At 39.2% G+C, this 26,313-nt stretch overlaps 1 protein-coding gene across 1 annotated transcript; it reads left to right on the top strand.

Moving 5' to 3' along the window:
* The first annotated feature begins 15,771 nt into the window (after window positions 1–15,771).
* LOC124874879 (heparan sulfate glucosamine 3-O-sulfotransferase 2-like) lies at window positions 15,772–25,445 on the top strand. The gene is made up of 2 exons (XM_047376483.1): window positions 15,772–16,606; window positions 22,459–25,445. The coding sequence occupies exons 1-2, from the start codon at window positions 16,104–16,106 to the stop codon at window positions 23,075–23,077; spliced, it is 1,122 nt and encodes a 373-aa protein (XP_047232439.1). The 5' UTR covers window positions 15,772–16,103; the 3' UTR covers window positions 23,078–25,445.
* Window positions 25,446–26,313: the final 868 nt, after the last annotated feature.

Raw genomic sequence — 26,313 nt, 5'->3', positions numbered from 1 at the left:
TTTTACAAATACAAATCAGAAAAGTGTGTCATGAATTTGTATTTACCCCTTTTACTCTGAAACCCCTAAATAAAATCCAGTGCAAATGGCTTAAAACAGTTGCTTTGTAAAGTTTGGCTGTATGTTATTTCAGTATAAATACATCTGTTCTGTGAAGGCCTATAATGCAAAATGTATGTGTGGTGGAAAAAGTAACTTCACCCTTAACATACCATCCCCATGGTGCAACATGGCAGCGGCAGCATTATGCAGTCGGAATCCTTTTCTTCAGATAAGCTGTTCAGAGTTGATAAGAAGATGGATAGAGCTCGATTGACAGGGCAGTCCTGGAAGCAAATATTTTAGAAGTTCAAAAAGATACAATGTTTTGCCTAATAAAAATCAAGAGCTTACTGGTATCTCATTTCATTTCAGTATAAATGCAGCTGTTCTGTGACGGCCTATAGTGCAAAATATGTTTGTGTTGTGAAACATAGTGGTGGGAGCATCATGCTGTGAGGATGCTTTTTCAGCAGGGAGAGGGAAGCTGGTCATAGTACGGATATTGGAAAATCCTGTCAAAGACTTGTTAGAGTACAGGTTCTTCCTTCCAGCAGGTTTACCCTCCAGCGGGACAACAACTTTAAAAATGCAGCCACATCTACAGTGGAACACTGAAAGACCTAAATCCAATCGAGAATCTGTGGCAAGACTTGATAATTAGTGTTCAAAGATACGTTCCATACAATCTGACTCAACTTGAACTGTTTTGCAACAAAGAATAGTTAAAAATTTCAGTGTCTAAATGTACATACCTGGTAGAAACATACCACAGAGGACTTGTAGCTGTAGTAGAAGCACAAGGTAGTTCTACAAAGTATTGACTCAAGGGAGCTGAATACTTTAAAAATCATCTATCATCTTTTTTTCCACTTCACCATCATGCAGTACTTTTTGTTGGTCTGTCATATAATCCCAATAAAATACATTTAAGTTTGTGTTGTATGTAATACTTACATTCATAATGAATGCCCAGTGCTAAGACATGCACTTTGGTAACGGCCAGCTAAGATTGAATCTTGCAAACTAATGATGTCTGTTTTCTGCAGACTTTGCATATGTCTCCTTTTGCCCCGAAAGCTTCTACACTACATATAATGCTGTATATAAACAAAGCTGCCTATGCATTTACTTGTTGTCAGCATCCAGACTCGAAAAGTAAAATGTTGGTTGCCCCAGTGAGATTTGCCTATAAAAACCCAATACTTTTAGGCGTTGCAAAACTGCATATAGGAAGTATTTCGTTAGTATATCTCTGATACAACCAGCGGACTGCTGCAGGCTTTAATTAGTGAAAGGACTACCAGCCAATGGAGAAAACTTGAGTCCGTGAAGAGATGCCACTCCTGCGTCAGTAAGTGGCCTCCCTCTATTGATCTTTGTCATGTTTGCATCTACATGTGTGGAGAGCCTTTGCTTCAGGTCTTAGTTCAAAGAAAGAGAAGCTTCTTTTTCTAGCTTTTCATAACAGTTTGTGGGTAAAAATAAATCTGTGCACATCTTTGCTCTGTCTCAGCACACACTAAAGGTCAAAGCACCGAAAAGGCCAGTGATGCTTCAGAAAGACCCCCAAGATATGTACTCTCTCTCCTCTCCATTTCTCCCTCCTTCATATGCCCCGCTCCCTCTCTGTGAATGCCGTAGCGACCATTGTCCTCCATCCACTAGCTTTTGCTGAAAGCTGCACAGCAATGAGGTCTCTGTGCCTTTTTGCCTCTCTCTTCCTCTCCCCTCCCCCCTCGACTGGCTCCCTTTTTCTCTCTCCCTTCTACTTCTCACTCCTTTCCTCTCTCTTTCTCCCTCTATCTCTCCCCCTCTATTAAATTTCCAGTCACACAGTGGTGCAGAGGATATTCCTCCTTTTTCTCTTCTCCCACTCCCCCTCCTCTTTCTTCGTTCTCTCTCAGTCATGCTAAAAATCTTCACCTATATCCAGTCCTCTGGTCCAAACTGCCTTTCAGCGCTTTTTCTGTCACTCATCCTCTGTCTGTACATCTTTTTGCCTTCCACACCATTTAAAATGATTCCATGCCAAATCCACCCTGCGCCTCTTCTCCCCTTCCTTCCCCTCTTTCCACTCTGTGTCCTCTCTGTGTCATTGCACATTGAATCTGATATCCCTCTTATGGATGTATGGCATGCTTGTGTGTGTGTGTTGTGGTGTGTGTGTGTGTGTGTGTGGTGTGTGTGTGTGTGTGTGGTGTGTGTGTGTGGGATCAGTGGATAGGAGCAAGGGAGAAGGGCATGCATTTGTGCACAGTAAATGAACAAACACTCATTGCTGTATTGCTTGTGTCATCAGTACAGCAAGGGTCTTGGAGTAGAAAATACAGGAAAGACAGCAAATCCCACAATCCAGAGGATGAGTGCATTTCATTTCCAATACCAACTCAAACCCTATAAACTCCTAATGCTGTATTAGGACGCCACAGGGAAGGAGAAGAGGAGGGTGATGTGGAATTGGCAGCAACATACTAGCAACAAGACATATGTGGCATGCTGATACCACCAGAGAGGAGCAGCTCACACTGAGGAGAAGCTTTGGAAAGGAGCTGGTACCCATCCATCAATCAGTTTGTTAGCTACACCCCCAATCCAAAACTGGGCGACCGAATGATTGCACCCACTTCAAAGACTACCTCTGTGGCTAATTCTTGAAGGAGATGCTCTTTGGGGGAAGAGGTTTAAGCTCTATTTAATGGCCCTAACCCTCTAATTGGGATTCTTAACTAAGTGAATTTTTTTGGTGGCTATTTTTAGAGTTTCAGTCAAAAACATTAGGTTGACTTATGTCCAAGAGAATAAAAGAGATACAAGAGAGAGCTTGAACTTATTCATGGTGACATCCGTTAGTGTGTGTATGTGTGTGTGACAGAGAGAGAGGAGAGGAGAGAAAATAGAGTGAAGAATCCGAGTGTCACAGTATCTTAGCAACTGCCTCCATCTCCTTGGAGACAAGAACTGACATCATTTCCTGTCTGCGAGAACTCTCTTTTAGTTTATACACGGTGTGGTTCTGCACATGGTTGTATATGCTTGGATGTGTGGGTGTTTGTATGTGTGCCTTGGTTTCCAAGTAAATATGCAGAAGTGTGGCCTTATATGTGCAGAGATGGAGAAACCAAGCTTCCTGGAGTTTAAAATAAAGTACACTAAAGCTGCTCTGTTTCATGTACAGAAAAGTCAAAAATTGTTTTGCTTAATTGTTAACCCTGTAATGTGTTTCCAAGAACTTAGGGCTTAGTCTCTCTTTTATGCTGTTTTGACTCACATGAAATCAAAGGTAATGCATTGGAGGGATCCTTTCTGCATTTGGACTTTCATAACAACAATTCCGCAAAGTTTGTCAATTTCTAAGAATTTCTTGTTTATGCGCAGGTCAGTCAAGACAGCAGTTGCTATGTTTTAACACAGGAAAAGCTCTGACTGCCATCGTGTGAGCAACAAGGGTAACTGCAGCTATGTCTGTAGCATTGTAAGTGTGGAATTGGGACTGTGTGTGTGTGTGTGTGTGTGTGTGTGTGTGTGTGTGTGTGTGTGCGTGTGTGTGTGTGTGTGTGTTTTCCAGGCTCAGAAGAGGAAGACACACTTAATTTAGACACTCACAGTTATCATTCTGAACAGAACAATGGAACCCCGAAAGCAATGCACATTCAGTATGGCCAACACATGCACATTTTCATACGCTTTACATGCATCACACACAAAATACCAATCGACACACTGCCTTTAACTCAATCAGCGCTGATCAAGCCATTCATAAACCACACCAACTTCATACGTTCTTCACACTCCCATATTCACACCTGATGTTCTTCCCCGGGGAGTTTGAACCTGATTTATAGTATTATTGATGTCCCAATTGATCAATTCTCTTACTTTATGTAAGCTCACAAGTTAATTATTTGCTTAACTCACTTTGGTCTTTTTAACAAAATCACATTACTACTTCTGCAGAACACAGATCACCACTGTTCACCATAGAGATCTCAACCTAAAAAAAAGAAAACACTGCAATCAACATTGCAACCTCTAAATCATGTACATGTAAAATTTCAACAGCTGTGGCCTTTCCCAGCGCTTTTTGCCCCCCGGACATCACACAGAGGCACAATTCTCTTACTTCAACTTAAATCCGCCGGCTAATTTTCCTCAAGGTCTCCTACGTACCTTTTCCAACAAGTTTTTATATATATATAAAATATCTGTCTCTTAAACAAGAAGGATTAATTCTTGGAGAGAATCCGTATTAACACCAAGTACTATATGAAAAAAGACTTATGCCTGCCTTGGCACCACGACCCAGCCGGGGGTGCGCACTACTCTTTTTAAGACTGCCTTAGCCAATTCCAACTTTATGTTTTTTGACAGTCCTCCCGCATGCGGGAATTCGTGAAAGCTGTGAGAAGAGAGAAAAAGAGAGAGAGACCAAAGTTTCTATCTACACCCCCTCAGTAAAAGGGGAACCGGGGTGTGCTGAGATTCTTTCAACAAGAAAAGAGACAAGAATTCACCTTCTCCTGTTGTGGGCCCCGAACCACAGCCACCAAGGCCCCTCTCCGGAGGAGTGACCGCAAACCTCTCCCTGTAGACTTGAGTTCCCCATACGGGCCACCAATATTTGGGAGCGAGCGGTCTAATCACTGGGCTAAATAATTAAAACAGTACTCAGGAATATCTCTCAACACACAGCCCTCACGAGAGGGGGAACTTTATTCATCAAAAAGCGCACAGAATCATCTTCATCAAAAATTCCAGAAGTTTCCTTCCCGTTCAGTCTTTACGGGGCGGTTTTTATACAGATACAAAGCATTGGTGTGTATTTGGATTCTCTTGACCAATTGAAATACATCATATTCATTTACGTAATACATCTGGCATCCACAACATTGCTTTCTCTATTTATCCGAGAATACACATTCAGCCAACATCTGGAAAACTTCAGATTGGGCTACGTGACATTTTATAATAACACTCTCATGACTTTATCAGGATGCAAACTCGCAGGACTTTTTGGGATTATCAAAACTTTCCCAGGTGAAAGCTCTTATCATTCCTTATTCCTGTGGTCAACTGGACTGCCTGCAAAAACAAGCTCATTTGTCTTCCCTCTCGCCAAGAACTTTCCTCTAATGTAATCTGTTTTCCAAACATGTCTCCACTCAGAGTGAATTTATCACAGAGTTCATTTTATTATGGTAAAGACAATAATAACACTTTTTTGATCTAGTTAAACAGAGCTTTACGCTTCCACATAAGTTTGCACAAAAAAGCTACATACTGTATTTGCATGAATGCAAAAACTACATATTAGTGTGACATTCCCTGTCCCACCTGAAAAAAGCCTCCCCACAGCATGACACTGCCACCACCATCAAGTGATTTGCTGTGTTAGTTTTCTGACACACATCTAAAGTGTTTGCTGTGTAAAATCTTTTGCATGAATCGCGATTTAACATTGTATGTGTGATTTATTTTATGTGTAATGCTGTTTTGAGTCACTTTTTAAAGATTTATTACAGTATTATTTTGTATTTTGCATTCATAGTAAATATTCTACAGAGTTTATCCATTCCTTGGTGATTTCTTTGACGTTCATGTTTGTGCCCTACAGCTGCTGCTGCTAACATAAACAAAGCCTCGGCTGCCATCTTGTGTGCAACATTGTGAACTGCAGGCTCCCTTGTTTATTTTCAAACAGGCCAAACTGGTATTGCACTGCATGCAACAAATGTAAATAAATTCAAAAATTTCACCTTTTGTCAGCCCTGGTAAAAATCTGGAAAAAAAAGTAACATTGAAAAGGAAAATTTACTTTTATTGCTACAGCAGAATCACACACAACAAAAAACTGCTGCAGTTTTCTGACAGAGAGATTTGGATATTTCTTACCTTTCTCATCAGCTGGTTTGCTGTTTGTGGTAGGTAGCTAATTACAATTTATTACAATATTTGTTTAGGATCATTACCCTCCTTAAAGGCCGATCGACAACCCATTTTCAGTTTTCTGGCAGATGTGATCAGATTTCAGTTTCAAATGTCCTGGTATTTGATTGACCTCATGATGGCATGTTCTTTAAAAAGAACCTTTGGAGCAGAAAAAGGCCCACAGCACCACAGATCCTACAACGTACCTTAACAGTGGATATGAGCTGCTGGGTCACACATTATTGTTTTGCACCAAACCCGTCTGGATTCCAGTGATCATGCTCCCCAGAATAAATAGTGCTTGGTTTCCTCAGGCAGTGTCAGATCCTGTTGTTGCCTCCAGCCTGTTTTGTTGTTTCCCTGAGTTGAGTTACAATTAAAATCAGCCCTCATCATGCACCTCCAGTCCTCATCTCTGTGTTTGGGTCCTCAAACACATTGTTTTTTGAAAATTCAATTTTTTTCTTGACCAAAAAGCAAACATTTTGTCTCATCTAACCAATCCACATGGATCCAGGCTCATGGAATATAGCAAACATGTTTGTTTATTACAGAAAGAGCAAAAACTGTTAATTCCACTAGTAGATTTAGATATTCAAATTATTTTTATACAATCAACAACATGTCTTGCATTGACAAATTTTATTTATCAAGCAATTTGGAAGCCCTATTTCAATTTCATCCTGCAGGTACTTTAAGAACGCTACTTCTTCAGCGGATATGGCCGCCTTGGAAGCCCCAGCTGTAAAAAAAACAAAATAGAAACACAATATTTTAAAAAAAGTATTATAAAAATGTAACATGTACCACTGTAACATTTATATTACATCACAACTTTTGAAGCATCAGAATCTGAAACTGTCATTGATTAATGTGTAAACCCATATGGTCATTTACGTGAGAAATTAGCAATACATTTTCTGCCTGCAGGGGCGCTACTTTAACAGACGACTACTGGACAGATCTATTGAAAAGTATAGACCAGAGGACTGGTTGAAAAGGAAGAATTACTGATCTAGGCAAACTTGAAAGAAGTGCTATACTACTACTACTACAAATAATAATAATAATTATTATTATTAATAATATTATTATTGTGATTATGATCATTATAATAACAATGGTAGCACAATATTTTAAAAGAGAAGTTAATCCATGAGATTACCTTTTTGTAAAGAACCTTCTTTGCCTTTGAATTGCAGGGACATTTTAAAAGTCCTATCTTCTCAAAAAACAGAAACTCTAGCAGACCCCTAACGGCTGTGTTGTCCAAGTTCCTCTTGCCTGGTAAAGTGTAGTTTGGGTCGTAAGTGTGATGCATCGCCACCAGAATCACACTGCTGCTTCCTTCGACATAAAGACAAAGCATGAGTCATGCAGCAAAAAGACATGTGATAATACTGATGCATATTTACCTGGCATGGTGGATAACGCTGACTGAATGTCCGTCTCAAAACGACTAACGATGGGACAGAAGATAATGGTGTAATCACAGTTCTCCCGGTTAGGTTCTATTGTTGCACCTCTTTTCTTGAGTTTTTTTAGTATTTCTTCATGAGAATCTAAGGTGTTCCCAGCAACATATGAGAAAATTTTAACCATTTTCCCTGAAAAAGAGAAAGGCAGTCACATTTAGGTTTTGCTCAACCCAAGCTTTGCTAAGTATAGTTCTGTATGTTTGACCTCTAAGTACTTGATTTTGAAATAAAAAATGACACCTGAAAGGCTCTAATTTTCTTCAAAAACATTGTCCCATGCATGCATTATAGATGGCATTTTAATGAGTTCATTATCAAAATAGTTTCTTGTTCATTTTAAAGAAACAATTTGTGAAAAATTAATTTACTTCTGTAATGACTACCTTTCTTATGAAGTCTGGCAAATGCACTTTGAAAGCCTGAGAATCAGGTTTCAGAACAGAACTGTGGTGTTAGCTTTTTTGGAGAACCTCTAAGTTGTACAAATCTTGATCTAAATCATTTAGTTTAATTATACTCCTGTTAATGTTCTCTTTTTGATGTTATCTCTTGTAATTATGTACATTGATATTTTGTTAGATTTCCTTCCAGTTGTTCATGTTCTTTAGTTGCTGTTGTTCTTATTATTTAAGGTTTATGCTTAATTCTTGTTTTTAGTTATTTATGTTGCTTCCCTGGACTTCTCCATGTCCCTGCTCATCTGTGTTAATTAGCCTCCCTCCTTCAGTTGCTCTGCATTCTCACTGCAACCAGCTGCTCCACACTCCACCTGATAAGATCTTGTAATTTATTGGTCATTTCTCCTCCATGCCTCTGTATTTATGCCTTCTAGTTTTCATTGCTCACCACTGGATCCTCCTGTTTACTACCTGCTTCATTGTACTGCTTGTCATGCCCAGTCTGCCCATGTTTGTGTTCATGCTCCTACTTCTCCTTGCAGGTTACCAGTTTCAGTTATTAAAAAGCTGTACTACTCACTATGCTCTGGTCTGCACATTGGTCTATCAAACCAACAACCCCTGACAGAACAGTGCTGCTTTTTACATGAAGAACCTGAAATAAGCCCGGTTCTCCCTAACATCATTAAACGGGCCTCTAGTTGGGAGAGACTAGAAACCAGACCCGTTTCTATGCAAATGCATAGGGCCTCCCAGGCCACAAGGGGGCCTCAAAGCAAAATGTTCAGCCTATTTTAGGAAGAATTATAACTGCCTATATTTATCACTTATAAGGTTAAAAAAAGTAGGATATAAAAATAATGACACATAAGCTGGGAAAAACACCACACTGATGCAGTAATTCATGTAAAAGGAGCCCAGACTATGTGCTAAGTGCATAAAAATGAACATACTTCTCAGAAGCATTCTGTTTGAAGTGTCTATATGAGTTTTCCTTTTTTTAAATGAGTGACAAGCAATATTAAATCTCTTCATGATATTCTAATTCTTTTAGATGCACCTATATACTGATTGGATTTTATTTAAAAAATTGATGATTGAATGATTAGGACGGTGAATTTAGTTCAGATTGCTTACGTGGTGAATTATGAACATGCATTAATTTGGTTTGAATCGGTGTGAACTGAGCTAACAGGTAGGTTGAACGGGCAACTGAACTGCTCAAAATGATGCTTAAAGTTCCTATTTCACTTTTCTTTGTGATAGAAAAATTATAAATAGAAATAAAAAATTTCTTTTCAGAATTAAATATAATCATGCTGTTTTTCTTAAGATGGTCAACTCCAGAAGTGAACCCTCCACTTCCTTTCCCCGCCTTGATATTGATCAACAGGGACAAGATACGGTCTCCAGCAGACCTGTTTCCAATATTACATCCTTGAAAATTGAGTTTCTCTCATGACTCTGATCTCTCCCTCTTCCCTTTCTGAATACATGTCCATTACGCACTTGTTTATCATTTAAATTTAAATTCAACATATTTAAGCAGGCACTCAAATCTTTCTCATGAGTAATAAAAGGTATTTACCTTTCCTGGGCTTTCTTTCTCCAAACTTATTCCATCTCCCTTTTTGTAAAATATTGAAAAAAAGTCTCGAAAATCAATAAACAGTGATAAAATATTACTATGATTTATCCTTCTTCCTATTAAAAAGTTTGATCTACTAACTGTGAGGCATCTTCTGCCTGGATTCCATATAAGGTTCATTTCTCCGTCTAAATGCACCAAAGAAGCCATCCATATGGAGGATTTGTTTAGCACTCATCTCTGGGCTCTGGTCCAAGATTTTATTCAAGGCTTTATTCAAACCAAACAAAAAGCCTTTGTGCACACCCAGATGAAAAACTAAAACCTGACAGAGAAAACTGAAAGTTTAAAGTCATTCCTCTGGGAACATCTGGCTGAAAGGGACCAGCGTTCGCTCACTAAAACCCATATGGAGCCGGAATACAATGAAGCAGGTCCATAAGGGGGAGGACCACCGAAAGGTGGCAGATGTAACAAAAACGGACAACAAAAAGCTAAAGCATATGAAGAACTCCTACAAGTAAAAACATCAACAGCCTTATTGTTAATGCAGTAAAATTATTATTAAACAGTTATATCAGAATAATATTTTATTGCTCAAGTGTTTCATCTTCCTGATTGATTTAGATTCAAAGCAATCTTTTAAATTTACCAACATGTTTCTCTTGACTGGAAGACATATTAACGTTTTCCTGCGGCCTAGTCAAAGTCCTGACTTTAATTTGATAGAGATCCTGTGGAAGGAGCTAAAATAAAGCAGACCAATAATTATAAGAAGGGTTTGATTGCATAAATGCCAGTAAAGATATTTACATAGATTGCTGAGGAGGCTTTAAATCATTTTTCATATGCCAGTTTTTAATAAAATCTCAAAAGAGCAGATAAAATATATGTTTTAAATCTGATTTTTTATGCTTTATTAAGTTTTGAGAGGTACCTGTACCATTTCTGGATAAAGGGTTTAAACCAACACATGTCTGTATAAATGCTCATTCAGTTAACACAATATCTAAATGTGGAATTTTACTGAAAGTAGATCCATTATAAGAAAATACATTTTGGATGGTTTTCAGTCTTAGCTGATTAAATGTAATTTATGTAATATCCTGCCCAAACATTTTAATTATAATTAGACTGAAAATCTTGATTTCATGTTAAACTTTTGCTGAGCTTTTGAATTCTGAGACAGTTGGTGTGAACGAACAGCATCTCCTAACTGTTGTTATCTGGGAAAAACTTTACCTGCAAACATTTTAGAATAGATTTTAACAGTTTTACCTACTTTTAAATATTAATATTTCAGCCATGTTTTATGACTGTACCACAAAACAATTATTTTTTTTATTTTCTAACATTGAGGTTAAACCAGATGACAGTAAAGGAAACAGAGGAGTTGCTTGTTAGCCAAGGTACTTCTGCTCTGAAGGACCCTGCAGAGATGGATCCTCTGCAAGCATAAGATATGTTTGTGGGCTCTAGTTTATTTTGGTACCAGTCAAATGCACTTGCAGGTCAAAAATCTATGTTTAGGGAGGGCAGTTTGGATCAAAAATGTTGAAATACACTGATTCTTGATGGTCATGGTTCCTACACATTTTTCACGTCAACATTCGACACTTTTTCAAACACAAATTTCTCTGTCAGTTTAATCTATTTCAAAGGAAGCATACAAAGAAGGAAGGAAGGAAGGAAGAAGCCAAAAGAAATAAGGAGAGGATGGAAGGACACAAGCAAGGACAGAAGACAGAAAGAAAGGACAAAAGAAACAAAGTGAAAGGGGAAGGACACTGGGAAGGAAGATTGAAAGCACATAAAGATGGACAGAAGAAAAGAAGGAATGATAAAAAAAAAGGGTAGACAAGGGAAAAGCACATTAGGAAGGACAGAAGGAGGACAAGACAGGAAAGGAAAGGTGGAAACAGCAGGAAGGAGAGAAAGGGAAGGACACAACTAAGCAATAAAGAAAAGAAGAAATGTTGGTACTAAGGACACAAGAAGGAAGCATACAGAAAAGGAAGAGTGGAAGAACACTAGGAACGAAGGGCACAACGTTCAGAAAAGGGGACAGGGAATAAAAATTGTTTTACACACTTTTTCTTTTTCCATACTTATCCGGATCTGGAAATGCTTAAATTCATTACTTTACCACTCTACAAATTTGGAGTAGTATAGGCTATATTTAAAAAAAGTTTAATTTAAATAAGGTATTACGTGTCTTTTATTCTAAATTAATTACATCTCTACTCAGAAACACTTAACAAAATGTATCCAACAAAATGTTTTCAAATTGTTTCACCGGTTTATTGGTTTGTATTTACCAGTTGGTTTTAGCAGTGTACAGGAAGCGTCACAGGAGCTAATTTGGAGCTAATTTTGTGTAAAGATGTGGAATGCAACCTAATCTGTCATTTTAATCATGTTCCCCCAAACCTGCTGTTTTCAAACTTAGCAGAGCTTAGAATTTAAGTTTTTTTTTTTACATGTCTGAAGGAATATTACTCTCTAATTTCGCTGTAAAAAAGGAAACTTACCGTTTGACTATCCGTCTGTTGTACTTTTCTGTCTTTCCCAATGAAAACTTTCGCTTTCACTTAGACGCAAAAATAATCTGACGCATAGTTGTTGAAGTACCACCTCCTGTCCAGCAGGTGGCGGTGCTGCGTCACTATTGATGAGCAAACCCACACAGTGAAACTAGATTTTTTATCATTTTTTTCCAGATAACACGGATAAACGTTTACTTGGAAATGCTTGATCTATTTTTATGATTACTTTTTAAATAAAAAAATATGGATTATGGAATAAAAAAACTTAAATTTCATTGCAAGCATTTGTTTTAAATATATCATTTGTTTTTTTTATTTAAGATTTCCTGTAAAGTTATAATTCCTTTCAAACATAGAAGCTGCCACTGCTTTTTGTCTCCGAGCACTTCTGTGTGTGCACCGTTCTATCTAGGGGGTGTGAACTGAATCCACAGCAGTAATTCCTCATCTATCCGTAATGTAAAGCTGTCTTGATGATCTGGATCTGCCCTCAGTGTCTGATCAGGGCAAGGACAGGCAGACTTCCCCTCCGCAGGCCTCTCTTACTTTGACAAATGGACAGCGTGTCTGATGGAGTGGTCAGTGGGTAAATAAGAACTAAACAAGAGAGTCGACATTGTGAAAGATGTACTGGGGAGAGGCCATGGAGAAAATTGCTGTGTCTTTATTGCCTTTCAAGAAAGGATTACTATTGCTTTGTTAGTTCAAACCACCCTTAATATTCAAATCTGAATGTTATATCTGGTAGAGTTACATTATTCCAAATTGAAGACATTTAGTTTATTGTGTAGTTTTGCGCTGATGGTGCTGAACTGAGAGTTACATGCTGTGCCTGTTATGGTTTATCGAGGTCGAAAAGGTTATGCTTCTCTGTAATAAGGTAAAATAAGACTTATGTTCAGGGAATGAGACAAAAGGCAAACTTATTTTATTATTTTTGTTAGTGACATTGAAAATCCAAGCTGTGGTCTCAGCAGAGAAGTGCGATTATAACATTTAATCACAGAGCCCTATCGCTGAGCTTTGCAGGCTTCTCGCCTCGAGGTTTGATTTACCCGCCCTCTTCCTGAGGAAAAATCTCATTCACTAGACGGATTGCCGAGCAGCTCCCCCTGACTAGCCTCTATAAATCATTCTTTAATCAGAGGCCTGTGAGATTGGGCGCAGACACCCGCAGGAGCTCCACTTTGACATCTCAACTCCTCCCCATGTGTCTTTGCAGTCCTGGGAGTTTTTACCCTCCGCTGTTTTCCACCTTGGGCCTTGTCTGCATTTGTACCAGTCATCAGAAAAAACTAAGAGAGATGACCACCCACCGGTCCTCTAACACTTTCTAGACCAGAAGGAAAGTTGCGCCAGATGAGAACAGTTCAGATCAAAATGAGGGTAACTCTCCAGAAGTGCAAGAGTTCGGGTTAACCTGAATGTTGTAGTCTTATAATGTGTCAATATGTCTATGATGAACGATGGGTTGACCAATAATGCATCAGCAAAACTAAATCACACTATATTGTAAAGATGGTCGTAACTGTTGGTTGACATTGTAGTTCTAGTGAGAAGTTTATGTGCAGGCATGAATCTCATCTTCATCTTGAGGTTTTTAATAGCGTATTAATTTCCAAGATGCATTAATGATGTAACAAACATGTTTAATTGAAAAACAAAAGATTGGTCAATGTCACTGTCCACAGTGAAGTGAACTTTACATCACCATTGACTGAGGGAGATTCCTCTTCCAAAATCAACACCTTCAAGTACAAATTAAATGTACAGCTGCCCAAATGGACAAAAGAAATGTTTAATGGTCACTGATGATGAGACAAAGATTGAGCTATCTGATCAGAGAAACAAGAAGTGTGTTGGAGTAGCTAGATGAGGCGGTGAGATCACTGTACTAACTGTCAAGCATGGTGGTAGTAGCATCATACTGAGGGTCCGACATAAAGTGTTTTTGGAGAAGTCAATGTGATGCTTTCAAACCTAAGGTCACTGTACCAACCACCAAGCACAGTGGTTGTTGAATTATGCTGAGGGTTTGTCTGCCATTGGCACTTTGCACAAAATGAAGATGGACGACCCGCCCCTAAACTGTTTAAGTTCCTCTCAAAGTAACCCCTAGATGGTTAAAACCTGAACATAGTCGGTCACAACCAATTCTCACCACAGGATCCGTTTTAGAGCTCCGCTCTATCAGTGTGAAACTTTGAAAAGTTTCCACAGAACCTGATTGGGCCTAATGTTTACCGCCTAAAATCAGCCTATAATGCAGGCGCAACACAGTAAGTTAGAATATCATTGAAAAGTTGAGTTATTTCAGTGATTTGATTCGAAAAGTGGATCTGATGCGTTTATAGATTTACTACTAATATTGATCATTTCAAATGATTAATTCTGTTTTGTTTATTATGGCTTTCAGTTAGAGAAACCCCCAATCAATGCTTTTTTTAATTAAAAAAATAAATATTACTTAACACCTATAAATTAGGGCTGCACGGTGGTGCAGTTGGTAGCACTGTTGCCTTGCAGCAAGAAGGTCCTGGGTTCAATTCCTGGCCAGGGGTCTTTCTGCATGGAGTTTGCATGTTCTCCCCGTGCATGTGTGGGTTCTCACCAGGTACTCCAGCTTCCTCCCACAGTCCAAAAACATGCCTGTTTGGTTAATTGGTCACTCTAAATTGCCCTTAGGTGTGTGTGTGGTTGTTTGTGTGTTGCCCAGTGATGGACTGGCAACCTGTCCAGGGTGTACCCCACCTCCCGCCCATAGACTGCTGGAGATAAGCACCAGCTCCCTGTGACCCACTATGGAATAAGTGGTAGAAAATGACTGACTGACCTATAAATTAAAGGTTTTAAATACAGAAATTTGATATCGTACAGTTGCGGAGAAGACTGCCGACTTCACAGGTTTTCAGTAAACAGTCATTAACACCCTCCATAAAAGCTAAGCTACAAAAGGTCATTGCTAAAGAAGATGACCATTCACATTGTGCTTTATCCAGGAAAATCAATGGAAAGATTAGTGGAAGGAAATGGTGCTCAAGCAACAGGGAAGCAAAGCCATGTCATTTGCTGGTTTTGGGCCATCCTTTTGGTCCATTGGCCTGCAAACTCTAAACATAGAAAACCTGTGCTTGAGGAAGATGAGGGACACCAAACCTAACAATGCAAATGATCTGAAGGCTGCATGATGTACATAGACATATTTTTTTCAGAAGGATGACATTTCTGTATTCACAATCCTTGTTTTTATTGGTGTGATGTAATATTGTAAGTGTCAGAGACTGGAATTTGGGTTTTCATTAGCTGCAAGCCAAAACCAACCACAGAATTAAACACTTTAAACATATCACTTTGTGTTTATGAATTTTACTTGAATTGAATTAATAAAATAAATTAACTTTTAGATGATTTTGTATGACGCAAACCTTAAAGACGGAAAAAACGTGAAGTAAAACCTTCGGTATTTTTCGACCAGCACGGCTCCAGCTGAGGGTGGGAATGTTGGGTAATAAATTATGGATGGTCATGGTTGCTTTTCAAGCGTTATTTATTGTGTTGTTGCTGTAAATACGCTGGGATGTCTTTTCCATTTTTATAATGTTCGTTTTATTTGTACATCAAAGAGTGACAAACAGGGTTGCGTTTGATTACATTTGCAACAGCTCGGAGCAGCTAACACGGTGGACGCAGATGATTGAGGGGAGACAGTTTATTTGTTTAAAGCATATGTGCTCTGACGTCACAATGTTGAAAGATTTTTGCGCCGCTCGACTGGTTTGGAGCTCCCAGTCCGCGCACGTTTCCCCAGAGCGCGCTTCGCTCCAGCTTCCTCAGTCGTGCGTAATGATCACGGAGACTTCCATGAGTTTTAAAAGAGGATGTCGCCTTCCAAGTCAACTCGAAGCGACCTGACATATTCCCTGGTGATGAACTGAGGAGATGGGAATCTGGATTTATAGACTGTTGGAAAAATAGCCTCCCTCTCCCTCTCTAGGATGATGTTTCTGAGGGTCTGTGTTCATTTGGGATCAGTGGACAGCTCTACAGCTTAAGCAGGTGAACTAGTTAGAAAGGATGGGACGCCTAATCAGTTAGAAAACCATGCACTGTTTGACTGAATGGAGAGATGGCATGCGTGCTCATCTTCGGTCGACTTTTCCCTTTCTCACACCGGCTCAGAGGAACATCAATTTGTCTCTTATCTCTTTTTCTTTCATTTGTGTGCTACTGTGCACTGTTCCCCAGTGGTGTTGTCATGCAAAAGTCAGGTGATCCAACGCCCAGCTGTGTGCAAGCTGGTCGAGCCAAACTGCGCCTACAGAAACCACTCTCCTGTCTTTTTCCGCTGGACGCAAGAAAGAGCAGCGCTGCTGATGATGCATCTCAGCCGCAAACCGACCAAAGACGCCCTGCCGCTGCCCACACCGTCAGGGATAACACGCCCAGTCCTCCGATGAGTCACCTCAAGTTTGGCAATAAAAAGTTACCAAATGCCATCATAGTTGGGGTGAAAAAGGGAGGAACGCGGGCAGTTCTGGAGTTCATTAGGATTCATCCGGACGTCCGAGCGGCTGGGACCGAAACTCATTTCTTTGACAGAAATTATGACAGAGGACTGGAGTGGTACAAGTAAGAACCACTCACACGATAAATAAACATTCTGGGGCATGAAATTAGGGTTTTACCATTATTTACTAAGTTTAAAAAGATCCCAAAAGTGCAGCATAAATAAATATGGTAGGTTATGGTAAGTTACTGGCAAAACTGGTGACTGGAGTTACACTTAAGACATAACAACAAATACTTCAGACTTGACATTAGACTCGTGTCTTAAAGATTGGAGGCTAAAGATGCACGGTGCACCAATCAGATTTTACTGGCCAATACCAATTTTTGATTTTCTAATTTTGATCAATTTTGATTCCATTTTTTTACTCTTAGAACTATAAAGCATAGTAGTTTTGAAAATACATTTTGTTGGTTGATGCATTTATTGGCCTAAAATTGTTGCTGTTCTTAGTTCTCATGCATTTAAAAAATAGGAAAAAATGTCAGATTTTCAGTGTTTGACCTGTTGGTCTAGGAAAAATATGCCAATTCCGATCTCAGGACAATAGATTGGCGTCCATCTGCACCAGATTCAACTCAGATTTCAGGAACTTTACATTATGTAATCAGGTTTGAAAGTAAGTCAAGTTCATTTTTATTTCATGAAACCACTGAAAAAGCACAAAATTAAACATAATTATGCTCCAATATCTTATTCTCTTGCAGTTAAGCAAGCATCATAACAGACATTTCCAGCTATTAAAAAAACAAAAGCACTTCCTGTTATGTTTATTCGTAAATATGATATGCACTAAATACATTGCACATGACTCTTTATTTTGTAATTTACCTTGCACCCAGGAATAAATACAATGCTTAGACTTAACAACAATGCTTTAAAATGTGGATTTAGTACAGAGTTTCCTAGTAATCTGGCCAATCCTTTGAACTTTACTGTAACTATTGTTTTCCTTCAAACATGCGGCAACATGTGCACAAATAGAGTTTTTTTTTTATTATTTGTTGAGCTTGGAGCTCCGACATTTCAACCCCATAAGTACACATGGAGCTCACTGGTATCTTCCACTGGCAACCCTGTTTATTCCTAACTCTGTGATACTCTGGCCCCATACATTGTGCTCCCTTTTTCCTCTATGCCTTTGTGTGTATTTAAATGTAGGAAGTGGGTAAATGAGCTTTATTGCAATTACCTTTAAAGGACTGAGCTGTGTTTGCACTGGCAGAAGACATGCCCTGTTTATTTATAAGTAGAGTAAAGCAGTTTGTCAGATTTTTCTTCATCTTTCAGCTTTTTAGCAGATATATCGATGGCACTTAGAAATATATAAATATACCAACACATCTTTATTAAAGTGTGTTTTGGTTAGATACAATAATTGGCTGATTATTTGCTCTTTAATTATTTATTTAATTTCTCATCATTACAGATTAACGGTTTCTTTTGTTATTAAGAAAAATATGAATGCAGTCATACAACCAAACACTCTTGTTTACTTTTCAATACGCTACTTTAATGATTTGCTGTCTTGTAGTTTGCAGGGGAACTGTGTATACAATAATTATAGGCTGAAAGTATCTCCACTAATTGGCACTCTTCAGGACGCTTGGCAGCTGAAGCCCTTTTATCTCAGAGATGTCTTTCAGAGATGTCATCCCGTTGGCCATTACTGTAGTTTGACTGTCAGCTGTCAAAACTGTTTCAAAGGTCAGATGAGAAAGGTTTTCAAAATAAATCAGCGGTTTCATTAATGAAGTCAGATTTACTGTTGGGAATCTTATCATTCTAAATCTGTAACAGAGGGTGCTGTCTTCGTGTTTTGTTTTAAGCAATATCTAAACAAAAGAACAAAGATTCCAGCAGTGAACTTGCCAAGCATCAGATGGTGGCTTGCCTGGCCAAGTCGCAGCCATGCTAAATGCCGCAGTGCAAAACCTGCTTGGCCAGGTCCTCCTGTGGAGAACAAATAAAAGCACATTTCAAGAAGGTAAACACAGAAATGTATTTCCAGAGTATTTAGTAAAATCTCTCTGTATGCCCTTGATCATCTAGCATTTGTTTCCGGTTGCTTTGATAGTTTTTCTTAAAATTTAAGTCATGTCCTACATACAGTGCATCATTGTAACTGTATGGAAGATTTTATAGCAGTTTCACTGTTTTGTGACAAGAATATCCAACACCAGTCCTCAAGAGCCAATGTCCTGCATGTTTTAGATGTGTCCCTGCTCCAGCACAACTTATTCAAGAGCCTAAATTACTTCCTCAAAGTGTTATCAGGAGCAGAAACCTGTTAATGACTCATTCATTTGATTAGGATGTGTTACACCAGGGAAATGTAAAAAATGCTGGACATAAGCGCTTGAAGACCGACTTTGGACACCTCTTTCGTATGATATTAGGACCATTGGTAATTAGGCATCCTGCACTCTGGAATAAGACTGCACAATGGCTTTGAAAATCTGCCAGAACATTGATGGTCTTAACACTGTCTTGGAGAGATTCTTCTGAAATGCAGTAAACTCCATATTAATAGCTATAACCCATGACATGGATTGCTCATGTCATGCAGGTTAAATGAATAATCTATATTCTCTATGCCTGTATGCCTGAAATTGTTATGCACCTGGCTCCTGACTAAACCACTTCTCCAAATTGCACCTATAGGCTGGTTGCTAAGAGGTCAAGACTGATTAAGCTTTTTAAACAGCAGCTGAAATGTAGACTTTATTTGTCACGCTGGATAAGCAACACAGAGACATGATTGGGGTAGGATGACAGGGAGAGCTGCAGGAAAAAACCCTTTTTGATCTGTAAAAAGAGCCAAGCAGCATCATCACCACCATCTCACTAAAATAAGGTTTTCCATGTGAGCCTCGGTACAGTGATATTCAAACAGACTTGGAGGTGCTGGAGTCCAGCGCTTGCTTCGGTGCTAGGAGGGCCTTCGATAAAAACCTATGTTAAAATATAAAAAAATAGGTGACCAAAGATTTGCCTGCCTTCAACTTAAAATCTACTATAGATTATTAATTAATTAATTGACAACTTTTCACAACTAAAATGCATCAATGTCAATCTAGAAACCCTAGTATGATGATAACATTTAACCTTGCATGAAGTCAGTCTATGCTGGTGTTTGTTTTATTACTGCGTCACATTCAGTGTGTTTTACAGAAATGAGGAAATTGGTTTGACAAACATACAGGGGTTGGACAATGAAACTGAAACACCTGTCATTTTAGTGTGGGAGGTTTCATGGCTAAATTGGACCAGCCTGGTAGCCAGTCTTCATTGATTGCACATTGCACCAGTAAGAGCAGAGTGTGAAGGTTCAATTAGCAGGGTAAGAGCACAGTTTTGCTCAAAATATTGAAATGCACACAACATTATGGGTGACATACCAGAGTTCAAAAGAGGACAAATTGTTGGTGCACATCTTGCTGGCGCATCTGTGACCAAGACAGCAAGTCTTTGTGATGTATCAAGAGCCACGGTATCCAGGGTAATATCAGCATACCACCAAGAAGGACGAACCACATCCAACAGGATTAACTGTGGACGCAAGAGGAAGCTGTCTGAAAGGGATGTTCGGGTGCTAACCCGGATTGTATCCAAATAACATAAAACCACGGCTGCCCAAATCACGGCAGAATTAAATTTGCACCTCAACTCTCCTGTTTCCACCAGAACTGTCCGTCAGGAGCTCCACAGGGTTAATATACACGGCCGGGCTGCTATAGCCAAACCTTTGGTCACTCATGCCAATGCCAAACGTCGGTTTCAATGGTGCAAGGAGCGCAAATCTTGGGCTGTGGACAATGTGAAACATGTATTGTTCTCTGATGAGTCCACCTTTACTGTTTTCCCCACATCCGGGAGAGTTACGGTGTGGAGAAGCCCCAAAGAAGCGGACCTCCCAGACTGTTGCATGCCCAGAGTGAAGCATGGGGGTGGATCAGTGATGGTTTGGGCTGCCATATCATGGCATTCCCTTGGCCCAATACTTGTGCTAGATGGGCGCGTCACTGCCAAGGACTACCGTACCATTCTTGAAGACCATGTGCATCCAATGGTTCAAACATTGTATCCTGAAGGCAGTGCCGTGTATCAGGATGACAATGCACCAATACACACAGCAAGACTGGTGAAAGATTGGTTTGATGAACATGAAAGTGAAGTTGAACATCTCCCATGGCCTGCACAGTCACCAGATCTAAATATTATTGAGCCACTTTGGGGTGTTTTGGAGGAGCGAGTCAGGAAACGTTTTCCTCCACCAGTATCACGTAGTGACCTGGCCACTATCCTGCAAGAAGAATGGCTTAAAATCCCTCTGACTACTGTGCAGGACTTGAATATGTAATTCCCAAGACGAATAGACGCTGTATTGGCCGCAAAAGGAGGCCCTACACCACACTAATAAATTATTGTGGTCTAAAACCAGGTGTTTCAGTTTCATTGTCCAACCCCTGTATATTTTAGAACACATTAGACAAAAGAACTAAACAAAACACAAATTTCTAGAACTAACCAGTTAATGTGTTACCTTAAATGAGAGCCAAATATGGAGTTCCTGACTTTTAATGAGACCATGAGTAAATCTATTCTGTGAAAGATCATTATGAAGTTAAATGTAGCTTCTCAGGCAAGTTAAGGTTTTAAACATCAATTACAATGAGCTATTGTGCAATAAGCTTCACCAACCACAAAGAAGATGAAGATAAACTGTTGAAGAACTTTGAGTTTATTACATCTGTTTGCTAAAAGCAGAAGAAAACTTTAACCGGAGGCACATAAAAAGGGATTTTCAATGTTTCTAATGACAGTGAAAGTTTCTACAGAATAACTACTGCTCTCAAGACATCCAATCTAATCAATACCAATCATTGACCACCAACCTTGCTCACTTGGGTATTTTACATCCTGCTTAAAGTCTAAAGATTTTTTATTACCAAGAACACAATAATTTAATGCTTTTGGTGATAAAGTTTCTAAAGTTTATAGTGACTGATGCATTTGCGCATCCAATGTAAGGCCGTCATTTTGGAGAATTCCTCTGTTCATGTGATTTTGTCACACAGACATGCTTCAGATCATCAGTGCAAACTGAAGAAACTTGTGAGCGGAGCATATACTTTTTGCGTTTGGTTAACAAAGTCAGAGGACTTGTGGAAGTAAGAAAAATCTAAGTAGTGTGTGTAATTTAGTGTTGCTGAAATGAACTTATTATTTGATTGATGAGAATCAATTTGCATATAATAACAAAATGTTTCTGTTTTTTTTTGTCAAAAGTTTATTTTCCTTAGTATAAATAAGAACAAAAATCTGCAAATTTATCTCATTAAAATGATTAACTTTAGACATGAAAAGCAGCTCAGTCTAGACTGCAGAACAGTGTCTGAGTAAATTTACCTGTTCTGACACCTTCTTTCATGCACCACCATGGCCTAGTTTGAAAACCCAGAAGTAACCTCTTTTATATATTTTTATATACGTATACATATATAAATATATATATATAAATACATGTTCGGATGGCATTCAGGGTGATTTATTACTCCAGAACAGTTCTGGGCTGAGGCGCAGGGAAGCTGTCTACGACACAAGTCTCAAGCGACAACAAACCACTATGACTTTGCTTCATTTACATTAAGAAACTGAGTTCATGCTCAAACTAGAGTTAGGTTTGAGTAACTTTATGCCTTTGTTATTCACTCTATGTAATCCTGCCCCAAATATATAATTTATACTGCTTTTACTTGTGTTATTGTTTTTATTTTTGGTGGCGATTTAATCAGCTATGAAAAGGAAGATTGTATTGAAATCAACAGACCAGATAATGTTATTATTTTTATTAGAACCATATATCTTATTAGAGCTCTTGATATGTTCTTTACTTTCTCTTTTGATTCAGAGGTTTAATGCCAAGGACCCTTGAAAGCCAAATAACCATGGAGAAGACACCAAGCTACTTTGTGACCAAAGAGACTCCACACCGGATCTCTGCCATGTCCCAGGAAACTAAGCTCATTGTGGTGGTGCGTGACCCTGTCACTCGAGCAATATCAGATTACACTCAGACTTTATCCAAAACCCCAGACCTGCCGAGCTTCCAGGATCTGGCCTTCAGAAACCAGACCCTGGGCATTGTGGACATGTCCTGGAATGCCATCCGAATTGGCCTGTACGCTCTGCACCTTGAGAACTGGCTGCGGTATTTTCCTCTGACTCAGATTCACTTTGTCAGTGGAGAGCGTCTTATCACGGACCCAGCCGGGGAGCTGTCCCGGGTGCAGGACTTCCTTGGGCTGAAGCGCATCGTAACCGACAAACACTTCTATTTCAATCGCACTAAGGGCTTCCCTTGCCTTAAAAAGCCAGAGAGTAGTGGCTCGCCTCGCTGCCTGGGCAAGTCCAAGGGTAGAACTCACGTCCAGATAGACAGAGATGCCATTGAGCTACTGCGAGACTTCTACAGGCCTTATAATGTCAAGTTCTATGAAATGGTGGGACATGACTTTAAATGGGAGTAGTTGTTTAAGGCATATTTTTACAAGGGACGGGCAGAGTAGATTTAAAAACCCATTATAAAATGTCAGGTTTCTGTGATGTAAATAATGAGACCAAGATAAGTCATGTCAGAACCTTTAATTTGACACACAGTATAACCTGTACAGCCCAGTTAGAAACTAACTAAAATCTTTTTGCGGAAAAAATAAAAATAAAAATTTAAAGCACAAAATCTTATAACTAGAGATGTGAGTTTAAAAAAAACGTCACGTTCAAACTCAAGATTTTATATTTGAGTCACTACACACCTAAAATCCCTCTCAACAAAAAGCCATGAGATCTTCTAAAGCATCAAAAGGTATCAGTCAGTAGAAGGGTAGAAAAGAATGTCCAATGCATTATATACACCTTTGAAGAAAGTCATCATTAAGTGGGGAAAATATGGCACAACACTGACTGACCTTTCATGAACTGGGCATCCCTCCAAAATGAATAAAAGGTGAGAAGAAACATGTTTAGGGAAGCTAGCAAAAGGCCCACAACACTAACGAGGCAGCAGGAATTTACGGCAAGTACTGCCTAGTATGTCTGATTATAAGGTAGGTTGTCAAAGCAGAAACCTTTTCCTACATAGAAAAACAACCTATGGTCTGATGAAACCATTGTTGCACTTGTTGACCATAATTCCTAAAGGTACATTGGGCGTAAAAACATTGCACATCACTAAAAGAACACCATACCAACAGTGACGCATGGTGGTGACAGCATCATGCCTGGGGGCTGTTTCTTTTCAGCTAGTACTGGAGTCTTAGTCAAGATGGAAGGAATTATGAACAGTAAATGCTGGCCCAGAACCTCCAGACCTCTGCTAGAAAGCTGAAAAAGAGGAAGAATTTAATCTTTCACCACAGCAACACCCCAAAGCATGCAAATCAAGTACTGCTTTACCAGAAGAACATATAAGTTTTGCATTGGCCCAGCTGGAGGCCAGAACTTAATCCAAGAATTTGTGGGGTGATCTGAAGAGATCTGTGCACCAGAGAGACCCCCACAATCTGACAGTTTGGGAGGTTTTTGCAAAAATGCTTTAACAAACTATTAGTTTGTTGTTGTTTTTTAAGACGGAAAAGATATTTAAATTGCTTTAATTTTGTTGTACAGGTTAAAGGTCATAATAACGGTGAATGATTACATTGGACCAATTATTTATATCACCAAAGCCTAGCATTTCAACAAGGGTGTGTAGACTTTTATAACAACTATGTATTCTACTTCTGGTTCCTTTGCTCTATGGCTGAAGTGGATGTTTTGGGTCATTTGTTTCCAGACATTTTTCAAGTCATTGCAGTTCTTTTATTCGGAGGGACTCTTATAAACATGGACCTCGTAGTTGCAGCAGTCTGTTACCAGCGTCAGCATCCTGTCTGTTGTTAGACAGAACCCTTTCAGCTTTGGGATCACTTATTTCAGTTAGTGTAGCTGTAGATTCCTGCTGACTAGATTGCTGACTTTCTCACAAAAGAAGAGATTCTGGGAAATAGGATTAGTTCCTCTTTAAGTCAGCTTCCCAGGTTTAAGAGGAGCTAATCAAGGGAGGGCTTGAAAGCAAGACCTTGAAAAATGTCAGCAAAGTCTTTAGGGAGGGAAGCATTAAACTGCTGTACTGTGGTGGGACGTCCAAACCGCAAGGCCATCAGGAATAAACTACCAGAAAGTAATTTGTACTGCAATTATTTTACACAGAGTTTTCCATTCCAGCATGACTCAGATAAGTCGACATATAAGATCAAATCCGTTTTCTTTCCTAATTGTGCTCATATTTTTGTTACAAAAGTTTCAAATCCCTGCAATGTTTGACCCTAAGTTTCATTAAATAAAACAGAATCTCAAATTATGACTATTTTGATGCTGCCATTTTTAAAGGCTTGACCTTGTTACTAAAACACTGAGAAAATCACATTGCTGAAAAACCTCTGAAAACGTTTGGATCTTTGCCATTCCTGGCTTTCCATATGTCTGCTTGGATCACAATTCTTTTGAGGTTTATTGCATTCTGTAAAGTTTGTTGTGAGCTTAGAGGCTGATGATATGTGTATGAGAGGGTGCAGGTGGGAAGAATTTCAATCACTCCTCAAAGACAAAGCAAGGAACATTGAATGGTTGGAGGTTATCAAATAGATTCTGGGAGTGTGTGTCACATTATAGCAGTGAAAAGTTTGTATTTGGTTACGTTCTGTGAATACTAAAGTCCACGGTTGTGTGCTTGTCACAGAGGAATATCATTTACTGATGCATGAGCAAGGCATTTATCTTATGACTTTACGAGGTAGGTTGTGTGTGGGTATGCACTCATGTTGCATATGATGCAAAATACAGGTCCTTCTCAAAATATTAGCATATTGTGATAAAGTTCATTATTTTCCATAATGTCATGATGAAAATTTAACATTAATATATTTTTGATTCATTGCACACTAACTGAAATATTTCAGGTCTTTTATTGTCTTAATACGGATGATTTTGGCATACAGCTCATGAAAACCCAAAATTCCTATCTCACAAAATTAGCATATTTCATCCGACCAATAAAAGAAAAGTGTTTTTAATACAAAAAACGTCAACCTTCAAATAATCATGTACAGTTATGCACACAATACTTGGTCGGGAATCCTTTTGCAGAAATGACTGCTTCAATGCGGCGTGGCATGGAGGCAATCAGCCTGTGGCACTGCTGAGGTCTTATGGAGGCCCAGGATGCTTCGATAGCGGCCTTTAGCTCATCCAGAGTGTTGGGTCTTGAGTCTCTCAACGTTCTCTTCACAATATCCCACAGATTCTCTATGGGGTTCAGGTCAGGAGAGTTGGCAGGCCAATTGAGCACAGTGATACCATGGTCAGTAAACCATTTACCAGTGGTTTTGGCACTGTGAGCAGGTGCCAGGTCGTGCTGAAAAATGAAATCTTCATCTCCATAAAGCTTTTCAGCAGATGGAAGCATGAAGTGCTCCAAAATCTCCTGATAGCTAGCTGCATTGACCCTGCCCTTGATAAAACACAGTGAACCAACACCAGCAGCTGACACGGCACCCCAGACCATCACTGACTGTGGGTACTTGAGACTGGACTTCTGGCATTTTGGCATTTCCTTCTCCCCAGTCTTCCTCCAGACTCTGGCACCTTGATTTCCGAATGACATGCAGAATTTGCTTTCATCCAAAAAAAGTACTGAGCAACAGTCCAGTGCTGCTTCTCTGTAGCC

The sequence above is a fragment of the Girardinichthys multiradiatus genome, chromosome 10, assembly GCF_021462225.1.
Source record: "Girardinichthys multiradiatus isolate DD_20200921_A chromosome 10, DD_fGirMul_XY1, whole genome shotgun sequence".
In the NCBI taxonomy this organism is placed as follows: Eukaryota; Metazoa; Chordata; class Actinopteri; order Cyprinodontiformes; family Goodeidae; genus Girardinichthys; species Girardinichthys multiradiatus.
Note: the sequence above shows the minus strand (reverse complement) of the source record. Positions and strands in the feature narration are given on the sequence as shown.